The sequence below is a fragment of the Acanthochromis polyacanthus genome, chromosome 23 (assembly GCF_021347895.1).
Source record: "Acanthochromis polyacanthus isolate Apoly-LR-REF ecotype Palm Island chromosome 23, KAUST_Apoly_ChrSc, whole genome shotgun sequence".
NCBI classification, from domain to species: domain Eukaryota; kingdom Metazoa; phylum Chordata; class Actinopteri; family Pomacentridae; genus Acanthochromis; species Acanthochromis polyacanthus.
Genome location: NC_067135.1, coordinates 7,841,844 through 7,855,368, shown reverse-complemented (window position 1 = coordinate 7,855,368; position 13,525 = coordinate 7,841,844). Strand labels below are relative to the sequence as shown.

The following is a 13,525-nucleotide window of genomic DNA, read 5'->3' as shown; positions in this document are numbered from 1 at the left end:
AGGACAACAGGAGGGTTAAGAGCCCTTCTCTGCAGGTCTGCTGCATTCTTAAGGTTTTTTCATGAAAGTCTGAAGTCAGGAAAGAATGACCGGCAGTAACACATTTACCTACAGTCTGCAGGATGAACACTGGGACTTATCTGTGGGTGTTTCTAGGTACGTTGTCAGTCACTCAGCCCACACCACCAACTCTGTACCACACAGAGCACAACCAAAACCTGCACTCACCAGCAAGAAAATCCACAGTACAGCTGAAGAAAATGCACAGAAGTACTGTGAGGATGTTCACACAGCCTTAATACAGAAACCCTTCTGAAACTATTAATTGTCATGGTTCATTTCCGCTTGTGTGTGGCTTAATCACTGATATATCATGTAAATAAAGCAGCTACAACTTTAAGGGCCAATAATTTTATGAAGAAACTAAAAGGCTCCATCACACTATTGATTCTGTGAAATGTTTTGACTGAATTTTGAGAATGTCATGTGCGTTTAGACCTCGTCTCTGTTGGAGTCATTCAATCATTTGGCTCATTTAAAACGATTTTCATAACTGTGGAAGGCATATTTCTGGAGATTTTGGAGCCTTACGATGGCATCCCAGTAAGGAGCAACAACTATTTTAGCACACTGTTTCTGTGAGACTCTACAACAAACTCCAGTGCAGTAGGTGGCGATAATGCAGAAGACAACAACAACGTCACCGTGTAAAGTGGTAATCATGGACGAGATTCAAGTTGTGCTGCTGTTGACTGTAATTATCTTTGCAAATTGGTTCACTGAGCCAATGCTGGAAAAGAGACTTAAAGTGCACGAAGAGGTTTTACGAGTTGTTACAGACACTGATTGTGAAAAGACTGAGACAAACTCTCTGCTGAGCTCTCAACCAGCGGCACCACCAAAGCCCCTGAAGTCTCAGAAAGTACAACCCCACAGAGAAGGGATTTTTTAGGGTTGAAATAATTTTCCTGAAACTTAATTAAAGCCTGGTCCCTGCGGTGGAATCGCAATAAGTTCCTCCAAAGGTTTTGTAGTCTCTGGGGAAAGTTCATGCAGTGGAAACACGTCTTCAGCTTCAGAGGTGTTGGTAGGGATGTCTAGCTGCTGCTTCAATCTTCACGCTAAGCTAAGCTAAGCTATGCTAAACACACATGAAAACTACTATAGAAGTCCTTTATTTCACCCATAGAAAAAGAATGTGATCAAAATGCTAAACTATTCCTTTAATTCTATTTCCCAATCTGCTATCTTGAGTTTGAGCCGGGGCAACGAATGAAAGGAACCATGATGTGATCCGTGTTGAAAAGATGACCTAAGCGATACATACTTATAAGAAATAGAAAGCGACGGATAATGGAACAAATACCGCCCAGAACATGACTTAAGACGACTTCTATTTCGTCCTCTTGTTGTCACTGTTGTATCCAGTGACACAAACACACACACAGTGAGTCATACTCACTTCTGTTTCTCCACTTTGTAGGAGGCAGTGAGGTCATCAAACAGTTTGCTGTTCATCTCCATGAAGGTCTTCAGCACGTTGTAGATCAGAGACACGATGGTCCTGCAGGGACACAGTGAGATTAGGACTCTGGCTGAACACCTGCTTCACGGGAGAGTCAACGGGGAGGTTAAAGGACAAGTTTGGCGGAGATCTGTCGACTGGTTAACGTCATCTTTTACCCAAACAATAACACAATCGGGTCGTTTCTAGCAGCCAAAGACAAGTAATCAAGTACATTTACAACTTAGCTGCACTTTTCTACCTTTATATCATTAATAGAATATGATGAAATGTTATCAGTGGAGGCTGTTACAAAAATGCTACTTACATATGAAAGTATAGATAATGACACTACTTTAAAGTACATTTTGCTGTTCCTTTAACACATTCTGAACACAGGAATTTCACCTGTAAAACACAAAACTGAATGAACACAAGTCGACACGAGTAATTTTAGGTTTTAGAGTACCAGTTATTTTGATTAGTTGATCATTTGAGTATTAAGAACATTAGAATTTCCATTCATATTGTTGCACTCACAGTTTAAAATCCAACATTACATGAGACATATTTAAGCAGCAACTCCTCAGAAGCCAGAATTGGGTTTTTGCTTCACATTTTTAAACAGCTATCTAGTAATTCTGATATCTTCTATCACATAAGTAACTCAAGTGTTTTCAGGTATTTTAGTGAAGCTGCCAGGCTGGATGAATGACATTAAAGCTGTTTTTATCCAGAATTTTTCACTTTCTGACTGGACTAAAGACCAGAATATTCCTAAAATAGATAGAAACTCAAATCAAAAGCACTGAATCGAGTTTGTTTGTGTTGATGTGTGCCACTGACTGGTTCCAGTGCTCCTTGGAGACTCTGTAGAGGGTGGCAAACACCAGCGGCAGGATGACTTGACAGTTCTCCTCGATCAGACTGAGGATGTATTCGTTGTTCCAGAAGTAAAGAGCCCGCTCCGCTACCTGAAACACAAGCGCAGTGAAGAGTTGTCAGACACGTCATCTGCTGTTCGTCTGTGAAGTTTTCAAACCAACTGACTTGTTCCAAAAACCTCCTAGAGCAGTTGTTTTATTGGCTATATTAAATCTGTAGCTAATCAGATTACTGTAATCACATTTCTTTTAATCCTGTCTACTCCCAAAGCAGTTTTAATCTGTTTGTGAGTGACTTGTGTAACTTTTTATTTTGTTTTCCCACTACGTTATCACCTGGAAGTGAGGGCTGGAGATACAGGCTGCTATCTGCTTGAAGAGCGGCTCCTGAACCCGGATGAACTGAGACGGCTCTATCACATCCAGAATCTCCTCGATCTCGCCCAGGAACATCACCTGAACAAGAAACGACACGACATTCTCAGCAATGCTTGTTGAAGAGCAATCGAGCAGCAGAGAAACTTTACTGGCCTTTTATCATCATTACCTCTTTCTGCGTGCAGGTTTTTGGCCAGTACTTGAGCAGCCCTCTGATGATCTGCAGAGCAAGTATGAAAACACATTAATAAGAGTAAACACTGTAGCAATTAGCTCAGCGGGGTAGCTGGCCGGCATCCACCTCTAGCATCTCCATTAAATTCACACTCTGGTTTATGCATTAAGAAAAGTGCCATCAAGTCTCCTTTTTACTGAATGAAGAAGTAGGTTATCAGAAATGCTCTAATTCAGCCTCTTAACTGAACGACGTAGAGGAATAAGACTGATTATAAAGCTCGATACTAATGTAACTGAGAAATATTAATGGATTACTTTTTTCTGTAATTACTCACAGAAGTAATTGCTGAGATCTGGGAACATCCTGACATCATTATTACCATTAAAAGACAAAAAACATGCATGTTTAGACCGTTGCATTGGTGTTTGAGGGTGAAATTAAACAGGAATGCAACTAAAATGTCCACAAGAACCTCCACAAAGTTGATGACAGAAGTTTGATTGAATCAAAACAGAACATGAAAATCAGAAAATATAGCTTTTATGCTTAAAGTGAAAACCTCAAAACTTGGCAAACTCGCTTCATTAGTTTTATGCAAAAAGTGGAACCTGCAAATTCGAGCCAAGTGGATTTTATACTGAAAGTGAAAGCCAGAAAAATTAGGCTTATTAAAGTTAACTTAAAGTGGAAGATTGAAAATCAGACTAAGTAGTATTTATGCTGAAAGTGGACACGAGCAATCTTGACTTACTATTTTCATGCTTGAAGTGGAAGCTGCAAATCCAAGCTAGCTAGCTAGTTTGTATACCAATATAAAAGGTAGTTCAACTAGGAAAGCTAACTTCTGTGTTTAAAGTGGAATCTGGAAATCCAAGCTAACTAGCTTTTATGTTTCATGTGAAAGCTTGAAAACTAGGTTAGCAAGCTTTTATGTTTCAAGTACACACTAAGCATATTATGTATTTTTTATGCTGAAAATGAAAGCTAGAAAACTAGGTTAACTGGCTACTATGCAGAAAGTGGAGGCCAACAAGACAGACTTACTGGTTATAATCTAATAGTGGAAGCTGGGAAACCAAGATTCTTGCTTAAAGTGAAAACTAGACAATTAGTCCAAATATGAAAACTAGACTGACCAGTGTTCATGCTGAAAGTAAAATCGACAACTAGGCTAACTAGCTTCTGTGCTGAAAGTAGAAGTCAACAGGCTACACTTTGTATTTGCATTATTTAAAGTGAATACAAGATTTGGGTGATGACAAATGACTTTTTTCATATTAAAAATAGCAAGATGAGCCTTTTTTTTTTTACAGCAAATTACCGATGAGTGCAGCTTCAAAGCTTCTGCCACATTCCCAGAGCTCAGAAAACAACAAAATCAACACCAAGACTTCCTTCACATTTGATTATCGTGCGTTGTGTAGTTGGCGAGTGCAGTAAGATGATGAAAAAGTGGTCTTACATATTCAGTCACTGTAGCATCTTTCTCCATAAACTGCACCACACAGTAGGCCAGCTGTGGGGACAGAAAAGATGAGGTTACACACTCACAAACTCTGACACACACACTTTCTCAAGCTGTCAAGGAGACAAGGGGGATCTTAGCACTTATCCCTCAGGATTACACACTGCTAAAGATCGGAAAGGCAACTTTTCCAAGCGTGCGTGCGTGTGTGTGTGTGTGTGTGTGTGTGTGTGTCAACTACTACATCAGCTCTTGTCTCCTCTTATATGAGCTGCAATCATTTCCTATTATCCCGTGTGTGTGTGTGCATGTGTGTGTTTTGCGGTTGCCCTCTCCACCCAGGCCGGTTGCCGTGGCGAGTGGGCACCGTGGCGACGGAGACTGTGTTTACTTCGGAAGGAGTGATGTCACACACATGAAGTCCCTTAAGGGCAATGTGAGATAGAGTTTAGACCTCTTGTCTCTGCCTCTCTGTCTCCCCTCTCGTGTCCTATTTATACCTTCGAATTGTTCACATCATTACTGTGTTATGAAGAAAAGTTTTATATCCAGACGAACGAGGCGGTGTACTGTCTTTTGTTGTTCCTTTCTTTGTCTCGCTGTTGACCTCCGTTGTCTGCTTCCTAATCTGTCTGGCATCAACATCTAACAGATCTCTCATCTATTTCACCAATTTTCTGCCAATTTCTTTTTCCTTCTCATGAGGGACCTTTCTTGTTGTCTTCTCCTGTCGCTACATCACTAACTTTGTATGAAGGAGGGAGCGGAGGCTGAAAAAAGGGGCCGTTGAAAGCAGGGATGCTGAGCTCAAATATAAAGAAAAATAGGAAAAAGAGGAGGATTAAAATAAAGGTGCTGAGCGGTCAAACTATTTAAAGCATTAGCGAGGCATTAGAGAAACCGCCTGGGGTAAATGTGATGTTGGCTTCTGTTGTCAGGTCGGGCTTTGTGGGCGCAGGAGGCCATTGTTAGGCTAAGGATTATGGACACTGTAGTCTTTTTTGAAAGGATTTTAACATAAGGATTTTACCTATATTGATCTGTCAGGGTTATTTTCAGAGCTAAAATCCTTCTTACGATTTCTAATGTTGGCCTTGTATATGTGTATTTGTTAGTGAAAGTCAGCAAGCTAGGCCAACATGCTTTTATACTCGACAAAAACTAGGCTAACTAGCTTTGATGCTAAAAGCAAAAGCTTCACAATAAGGCTAACTGGCTTTTCTGCTGAAAATGAAAGCTAGAAAACGAGACAGACTAGCGTTTATGCTAAAAATGAAAGCTAGAAAACTAGGCCAACTAGCTTTTATGCTGAAGTGAAAGCTTAAAAACAGGCCAAATAGCTGTTTAAAGTAATAACTGAAAAATAACACTGGGCTAATTCGCTTATATGCTAGATTTTCTGCTGAATGTGGAAGCTGGGAAGGCAAGGAAACTAGTTTTTACACTGCGTTGAAGCTAGTGGCTAGGCTAACTAGCTTTTCTGCTGAAAGTGACATCTAAAATTAGACTATATAGCTTTTATGTTTGACGTGAAAGCTAGAAAACTAGGCTAACTAGCTTTAATGCTGAACATCAATGCTAAAAATTAGGCTAACTAACTTTCATGCGGAAAATGTAAGCTAGTAAACCAGGCCACTCAGTTTCTGTGCTAGTTTTTATGCTGAAAGTGGAAAGTTAGGAAGCAACTTGCTTTTGGTAGAATGTGGTAGTAGACTAGTTTTAAAGAGTGAAAGTTAAAGCCACTTAACTTTGCTAACATTAGCATTTATTACCATTATGTTGCTTACAATCTTTTTATTTCAACACTTGCTGAGGGATATGCTGGTTCTGCATGTTCTGAGTTGTGTTTGTGCACATTAGCAGGATTGTCAGTTTTGGCAACTAAGAAGTTAAAACCTGCTTGAATAAATAAATGTTCCCAGATGACGTCAAACACAAACTAGAATATTCATGGCGTCACTCCGATTTATTTGCACTCTGCCGACTGTCTGCCATTCAGTCCCGTACATTTGTTTGTATGTCTCTTTCTCTCTGTGAACATATTTACTGTATTGTAATATAGCTGAATTCCCAAGCAAGCTGCTCTCATTTACACATTTTTCTGTTGCCAAATGAGTGTAAGACTGGGACTGAAATGGGGCCTATAAACACTACATGGTAACCAGCAGTCACCTAATCATCCTGAAACCCTGATTTTATAACTGCGATGTTGTCAGACAAAATCACCACACCCATTAAAGCGGTGCAGAGTTTTCAGCTATATTTACATGAAAAATGATCACACAGAGAGAATGAAACAGAATATTCTTCTTATTTTTTTTCTCACATCACAGGAATAAAGTAAGCCCTGTGATACTAAGCGACAAGAGAGCAATAAGTGCATGAGAAACAGTCAAATTAAATAGCTTCAATTAAAGTAAAATGGGCTCACAAGACATGTTCTCTACAGAAAGCTAAAACAAAAAAAGAGCAAAGTGAGACGTTCTGTTGCAGGACAGATCTGGTGATTCTCCTCTACGGTAAATAGCTAAAGTTTGTTTTAAAAGTCACTGGATTTCTCGTTAGATGTATTTTGGGGTTAAAAAAATGGCTACAGGGGTCTGAAAAGTCACTAAATCTAGCGACAAAGTTGCTAAATTGCTTAAAAAAAAAAAAAAAAAAAAAAGCTCTCTATATTACTCCGTCATCATGACCCAAAATCAATAATGCACAACAGCTAATTAGCAGTGACTGAACTTCTTGTTCCTGAAATGCAGGGCCACTTAAACAGAGCAATCAAATGCAACTGCTTAGAAAACTAGGCTATCTAACCTTCATGCTGAAAGTGAAAGCTACATAATGCTCCGCATAGTACTCTGTGATCATGACACAAAATCACTAGTGTGCAATGGCTAATTAGCAGCAGGTAAAGTTATTGTTCCTGAAGCTGCTTGACTGCTTTAAGTCCCCACAGAGCTCTACTGCATTAATCAAACTACAGCACCAACACTGCCTGTCGAAACCAAAACTCCTCCTGGAAAACAGTAGCTTAATGTAAAATAAATTAAAGTTCTATTCGTTCTTTTTGTTAATCACAGCTGTGGCCCAGTAAGTACACAAATTAAAACAAGCACCAAGGGTGTATTTACTGGACTCTTAGGAAAGATTGATTTTAATCTCAGTTTGACTTCAGAAACTGTGATTGCTGTGCAATTGCTTTTTGGAAAACTGTGATTACTTGAACCATGTCGGGGCTGCACACTATAGCTCCAACATCTGCTACTTCAATTCAGTGACACAAATGTGAAACCCTTCGCAGACTACAGGAAGGATGATTCTGATGTGTTTTGCAGCGTTGAGAAAAACCTCGGAGATGATTAAAAGATTCTGCCGTGATATTATATCTTGATATTCACATTCCAGAAGTGGGTCATCGCCGCGCAGCCGCACCTACCGGCGCAAAACTGGCGTCCGCGAGCGCCGGTTTTCCTCCTGTGACCCTGTCAAACTGAGTGTGTGTTTGAGTGTGTGAATAATGTATGTGTGTGAAGCACAGGGAGAGGGATGGGGAGAAATGTAGGGCACGGTGATGCTGTTACACACACGCACACAGACACACACATGTCAAAACCAGTTTGCAGAGAACAAACTGTACCTTCTGCCTAAGCAAATAATGTGTGGCACAAATAAAACGCACAGGCATGCACACACACAATAGACTGGCTGCCATCTGTGTCTTCAAATATTATTACAACCCAAACACACACACACACACAAACCGAAGAAACCAACACACATACTGAACACAACACCGAGATGAACACATCTCCCTGCAGTATTATCTGTGACTCAACTCTGCCTCCCAGTGGCACATTTGACATATTGCAGAAATCCCTAACTCAAATTAACCCTCCTGTTGTCTTCATTTACAGGCACCAAAAAATATAGTTTCATTGTCTGAAAAAAAATCCAAAAATTCAGCAAAAATTTCTGAAAATTTGCAAAACCTGTGGGAAGAAAATTCCAATAATTCCTGAAAAGTTTTATTAAAAAAAAAAAAAATCCCCCAAATCTGGCAAGAAAGTTCTTGCAAATATTTTCAAAAAATGAATAAAAATCTTCCAAAAAAAACAAAAAATGTCTAAAATGATTACATATATGTCAATAAAACTTCTAATATTTTCAATGAGAAAATTAACAAAAAAATCATGGATTTAGGCTATTTTTTTGTGAATGTTCTTAAGAAAAATATTTTCCACATTTTCAAACTTAAAACCGCAGAACAACACGAGGGTTAAGATCTGGCTCTCCTCTTCCAGGGTTTTCTCCTCATATCGAAGCCAAATGTTTGCATAGATGTCACACAAAATCCCAGAGGCCGATCAAACTTTTTAACTGCTTTTATACACTTAATACAGAGAGGTGCTCGAAAAACGGTGAAAGTGAGCGAGGAAAGCCACCTTCAAAAATCACACACGAGCACACATGAAAGAGCCTTAAGGAACATCAGACAACCAAATACATATCTCTCCTCTGCATATGGATGTAAATCAGGAATCAAAGAAACATTGCTGCTGTGTGATTGCGTTTGTGGCGTTACATAAAACACAAATGGGTGTCAAAAACAGTTTTCAATGCCAAAAACATATCCAAGGAAAGCGGTAGGAGTGGCAACCGTTCTATAAAAGGGTCTAATATGTAAACAAAGGAATATAAATGGTAAGTGTGTGGAGGTTTATCACTGACCTGTGCGTGGAAGATGGAAAGGGACTTTGCCGTGTGTAGCGGGATGAGAACTCGAACCAGGAACTGCTTGTGTTCGGCTTTCAGAGGCAGAGCGAAGCCATTTATGATGCTGGAGGAGAACAGATGAGAAGACAGTTAAAGAAAGAGTTGTGCCATGTGTCAAAATACTGGAAACGAGACTATTAATTAGATAAAAGCTGCATCTGGTCAATACACCGCAAAAACTCAAAATCTTACCGTTTGTCTTATTTTTAGTCAAAATGTCTCATCCTATTTCAGTCAACATAAATTCACTTAACAAGTGACATTTCAGAAAGATGGAGGGACTTGTTTTAAGGCAACGCATCTTAAATATCTTGTTAAGTCAAAAAACCTTGAAATTATCTTGTTTTGAGTTGTATTTTACAAGAAAACTCAAAATAAGTTAAACCTTCGTGTCGTCCTGCGGGTCAAATTGACCCATTTTAATGTTTGAAAATGTGGGAAAAAATTATATATTTTCACAGTGAAACTTCTGATGTCCACATTTTCTACATTGTTGGGAAGTTTTTGAACATTTTTGGTGGAAAAAAGAAATTTTAAAAATGTTTCTTAAGAACATTCACAAAAAAATTCTTGCCAAATTTGGGGAATTTTTTTAAAACCACAAAATTCTTGTAAATATTTTCAAAAAATTAGTGGGGAAAAAAATCCTAACAATATCTAAAGTGATTACGTATATATATATCAGTAAAACTTCTGATATTTTCTTTAAGAACATTCACAAAAAAATCAAATGGATTTTTTTGTGAATGTGCCAATTTTGACCTGCAGGACGACACGAGGGTTAATAATGACACAAAATTTTAAAAAGCAGCAAAAAAAATTGTCACATTTGAGAAGCTTGAGGATGTGGGTTTTTGACCTTTTTACTTGATAAATCCCTTAAATTGATGATTATAGATGATTAAATTAAGCCTGTCATAATATTCAACAAATCAGAACTATGACATTATTGAGATATGAATCCAAAACTTAAATAAAAACTTAAATATAAACATCTGCACTGAAAGCACAGCTGTAGGGAGTCTATAACCACAGATGTACTGGATGTTCTTCCCATGTCAACCCCATAAATACATTCTTTAGCTTATTTACAACATTGTCACGTGTTAACACCTCCTGTAAGACGATAAATCTTCTAAGGCTCCAAGCAGAAAGTCGTCATTTTGCACTCTCACAGCTACAGCTCTGTGGGTCTATTTTTACCAGTTAACATATTTTGAGCAACACCGAAACTCTCTATGACAAATCTGGCCTTTTACCTCAACAGGAAGCTGCAAAATCAATATTCATTTACATGAAAACTTCATGTGTTTCTTTAAATAACGCCTCCTCTGACACACACATGCACTGGTGGAGTCTATTCTTGTCCATTTCCAAGTGACTGGACAAATGCGTGGTCTGCTGCTCCGCTCGACAAAATACGAGCAGCAGAAGAGTGGGAACTAAACTTGGAAAGTGTGACAGTTATTTAGCGGCGCCGTGGGCTTTTTTGTCAGTTTACGATTTATCTGTTTGTCTGTGCATCAGTCTACCTGTCCGTCTGACTTCATTCCTAATTGCATCTTTGTCTGTTTAATAGAACGTTCCCTCAATAATAGCTCCCTCCTGCTGTTCCTCTAATCTGTCTTTCAGCCTCCCTCTCACCCTTTTTTCTCTCAATACCTCCGTCTCCTTCCCCTCTCTCTCTCTCTCTCTTATTTCAAGTACAGTGCATCCTCTCTCGGCCCTCTCTCTCGGTGTGTGGGAGGAGCTATAAATACCCCTGTTACCACCAACATGAATACAAACCTCTCTCTCTCCTCTCCTGCTCTCAATCCTTCCTTCCTCCACTTCTGACTCACTGTTCAGTCACTCTCACCCCCCAACCCTCCTTCCTCATGCCTCCCTCTTTTCTCACCTTGGATTCATCCTCTCTCTCACTTCCTCTTTAAAGTCGCTGTCCGTTTTATCTTTTATCATTAACAGGTGAAATGACGGAAGAAGCAGAAGAGTTACAGGTTTTTAAAAAGTTTAACGTCACAATATCTCTTTGAATATATCCAAAATTAACCCTTGTGTCGTCCTGCAGGTCAAAATTGACCCGTTTTAAAGTTTGACAATGAGGGGGAAAAAAACTTGTGATGTCCACATTTTCTACATTTTTGGGAAATTTTAGAACATTTAACATTTTTTTGGTGGAAAAAAAAGTTAAAAATGTTTCTTAGGAACATTCACAAAAAAATCTAACCAAATGGTTGATTTTTATGTGAATGTTCTTAAAGAAAATATCAGACGTTTTGCTGATATATATGGAATCACTTTCGATGTTTTTAGGATTTTTTTGGAAGATTTTTACTTATTTTTTAAAAATATTAATTTTCTTGCCAAATTTTGGGGAAATTTTTAAAAATAAATCTTTCAAGGGAAACTTTTAAGGAATTATTAGAATTTTCTTCCTGTAGGTTTTGCAAATTTTCAGAAATTCGGGGAATTTTTTTGCAGAATTTTTGGACTTTTTTCAGACAAGGAAACTTTTTTTTAATTATAGAGCATATTATGTCTGCTGTATAATTCAGAAAAAGACAAACATAAAAGAGCAAATCAACTTAGTTTTTGTTTTTTTATGGTTCTTTTAGCCACCAGGAGCTAGCTAATAATGCTCACACTGACTCTTCTATTGGTGCTAAGAAAAAAATAATCCAAATTTAACAGGCCAGCAAGGTTAATTACACATTTATGCACAGCTTCACCGAATAAAGTGCTATAGGGGTGTGTTTTTTCTCCTTATTTTCCTCCTTCTCTGGTCTATAAAACAAGCTGAAGACCTGCTAAACATTTAAGACAAACATGTGAGTTTGATGATCTCTTCTTTTCTGCACAACAAGCTGTTTTAACATTTAATAGCTGGATTGGATATGCATTGCAGATATCTATATTTACACCTACAATAAAATCAATCTTAATACCTGTAGTAAAATTATAACTAATTGTAATTCCAGTTTCAGATAGCAGCAGTCATAATTCTAGTCTACATTGCCCTTTTAAGATATCTTTAATTAGGACTGAGCAAGTCAGAATGATGCTGTAGGTATCTGAAACTGAAATTCTGCCCAGTCAAGATATAATTAGAGATGTTTTGAATCGGATAAAATGGCGTTGTAGACAACAGGCTTGTCTTTCAATTATATTACACCACTGCAATTGTAAATAACACAGTTTTACCGGCGTGACAAAGCAGGCTGAAGACGAAGTTCTTCTAGATTTCAGTCACGAGTCCTTAATGAGTGAAGATCTTGTCCTCCACATCTTTCTTACTCCTTCAGTTTACCTGCATTTTCTAACATTAATCACACCACCAATCACTACAACATCTGCTAACTCTGATTAAATGATTCACTGGGCTATCAGACTGATGGTACAGGGAGATCTCTGACTGTTGTTTTAATTGTGACCACATAAACTGATAGTCACAGTGTAACTACAGCTAGTCAGAATGATGTTGTCAGTATCAGTAATATTAATTCTGGATCATTAGACTCAGCTAATGTTCATTCCTGCTTTTTCCTTTATTGTCCTCTTTTCATTTCCGTCTTCCCCCTTTATTTCTCAGAGACAAAGCGAGAAACTTCTGAGTCATATTTAATTCATGTCTTTAACCTGCTTCTTGTTTCTGACTCTCCTTGCTGCCACCTCTCGCCCTCATTACTCATTTCCCTTCCTCCTTTATTCCCATTTCTCACGGCGTCAGACCGTGCACCGCTGCTTGTGTTTACCTGATAAGATGATAAATGAAAATGCGCATTGTTGTACGTGTTGCAGCAGCGGTTGTGCTTTGTAACCATTTTTCGTCGTGGCGTAATTCGCTGCAGTCAGCTGTCTCAGGAAAAGGAACAGCTGGCCAAGTGTAGCATGTGTGCGGGTGTATGTGTGTGTTCAGTCAGTTCTAGTCCTAATGCATTGTTCGGTTCTTGATGTATTGGCAGTGGAGGGGCAAAGTGGGATCCAAACAAACCTGCCAAGGATTTCCAGCAGCTCTGCGACTCCATTGAAGTGCTCAGTTTCATATATGAACCTAAAGACGAGAAACAAACACACAAACGGATATGTTTAGATCAAGTTGTAAAAACAGCGCAGCATTTTCTGCTATCTTCTTGTAAAATGACTCGTACATGCATGAAAGCCGTTGCTATTCATGGCTTTCCCAAAGAACCGATCGATATCGCGATGCACCATGTCTGAAACACACCTCCTAACATCACCTCTGGAACATTGTCATCAGTTAAAGAGATGCTTATGCTGCGCCTTTTGGCTGTCGGAGATAATGAAAGCGCTTGACTGAGGCAGAAACAGAGGTTGTTGTGGCGTCA

The 13,525-nt window shown here is 38.7% G+C and overlaps 1 protein-coding gene across 1 annotated transcript in view; it reads right to left on the bottom strand.

The window, feature by feature from the left end:
* ppp2r5b (protein phosphatase 2, regulatory subunit B', beta) overlaps positions 1 to 13,525 on the bottom strand; it is a 54,600-nt gene that overhangs the window by 6,326 nt on the left and 34,749 nt on the right. The window contains exons 6-12 of the mRNA XM_022214907.2: positions 13,171 to 13,230; positions 9,135 to 9,243; positions 4,407 to 4,460; positions 2,936 to 2,986; positions 2,725 to 2,844; positions 2,351 to 2,478; positions 1,463 to 1,564 (exon numbers count right to left, since the gene is read on the bottom strand). Coding sequence (XP_022070599.1) covers positions 1,463 to 1,564; positions 2,351 to 2,478; positions 2,725 to 2,844; positions 2,936 to 2,986; positions 4,407 to 4,460; positions 9,135 to 9,243; positions 13,171 to 13,230 — 624 coding nt within the window. The remainder of the gene's footprint in view (positions 1 to 1,462; positions 1,565 to 2,350; positions 2,479 to 2,724; positions 2,845 to 2,935; positions 2,987 to 4,406; positions 4,461 to 9,134; positions 9,244 to 13,170; positions 13,231 to 13,525) is intronic.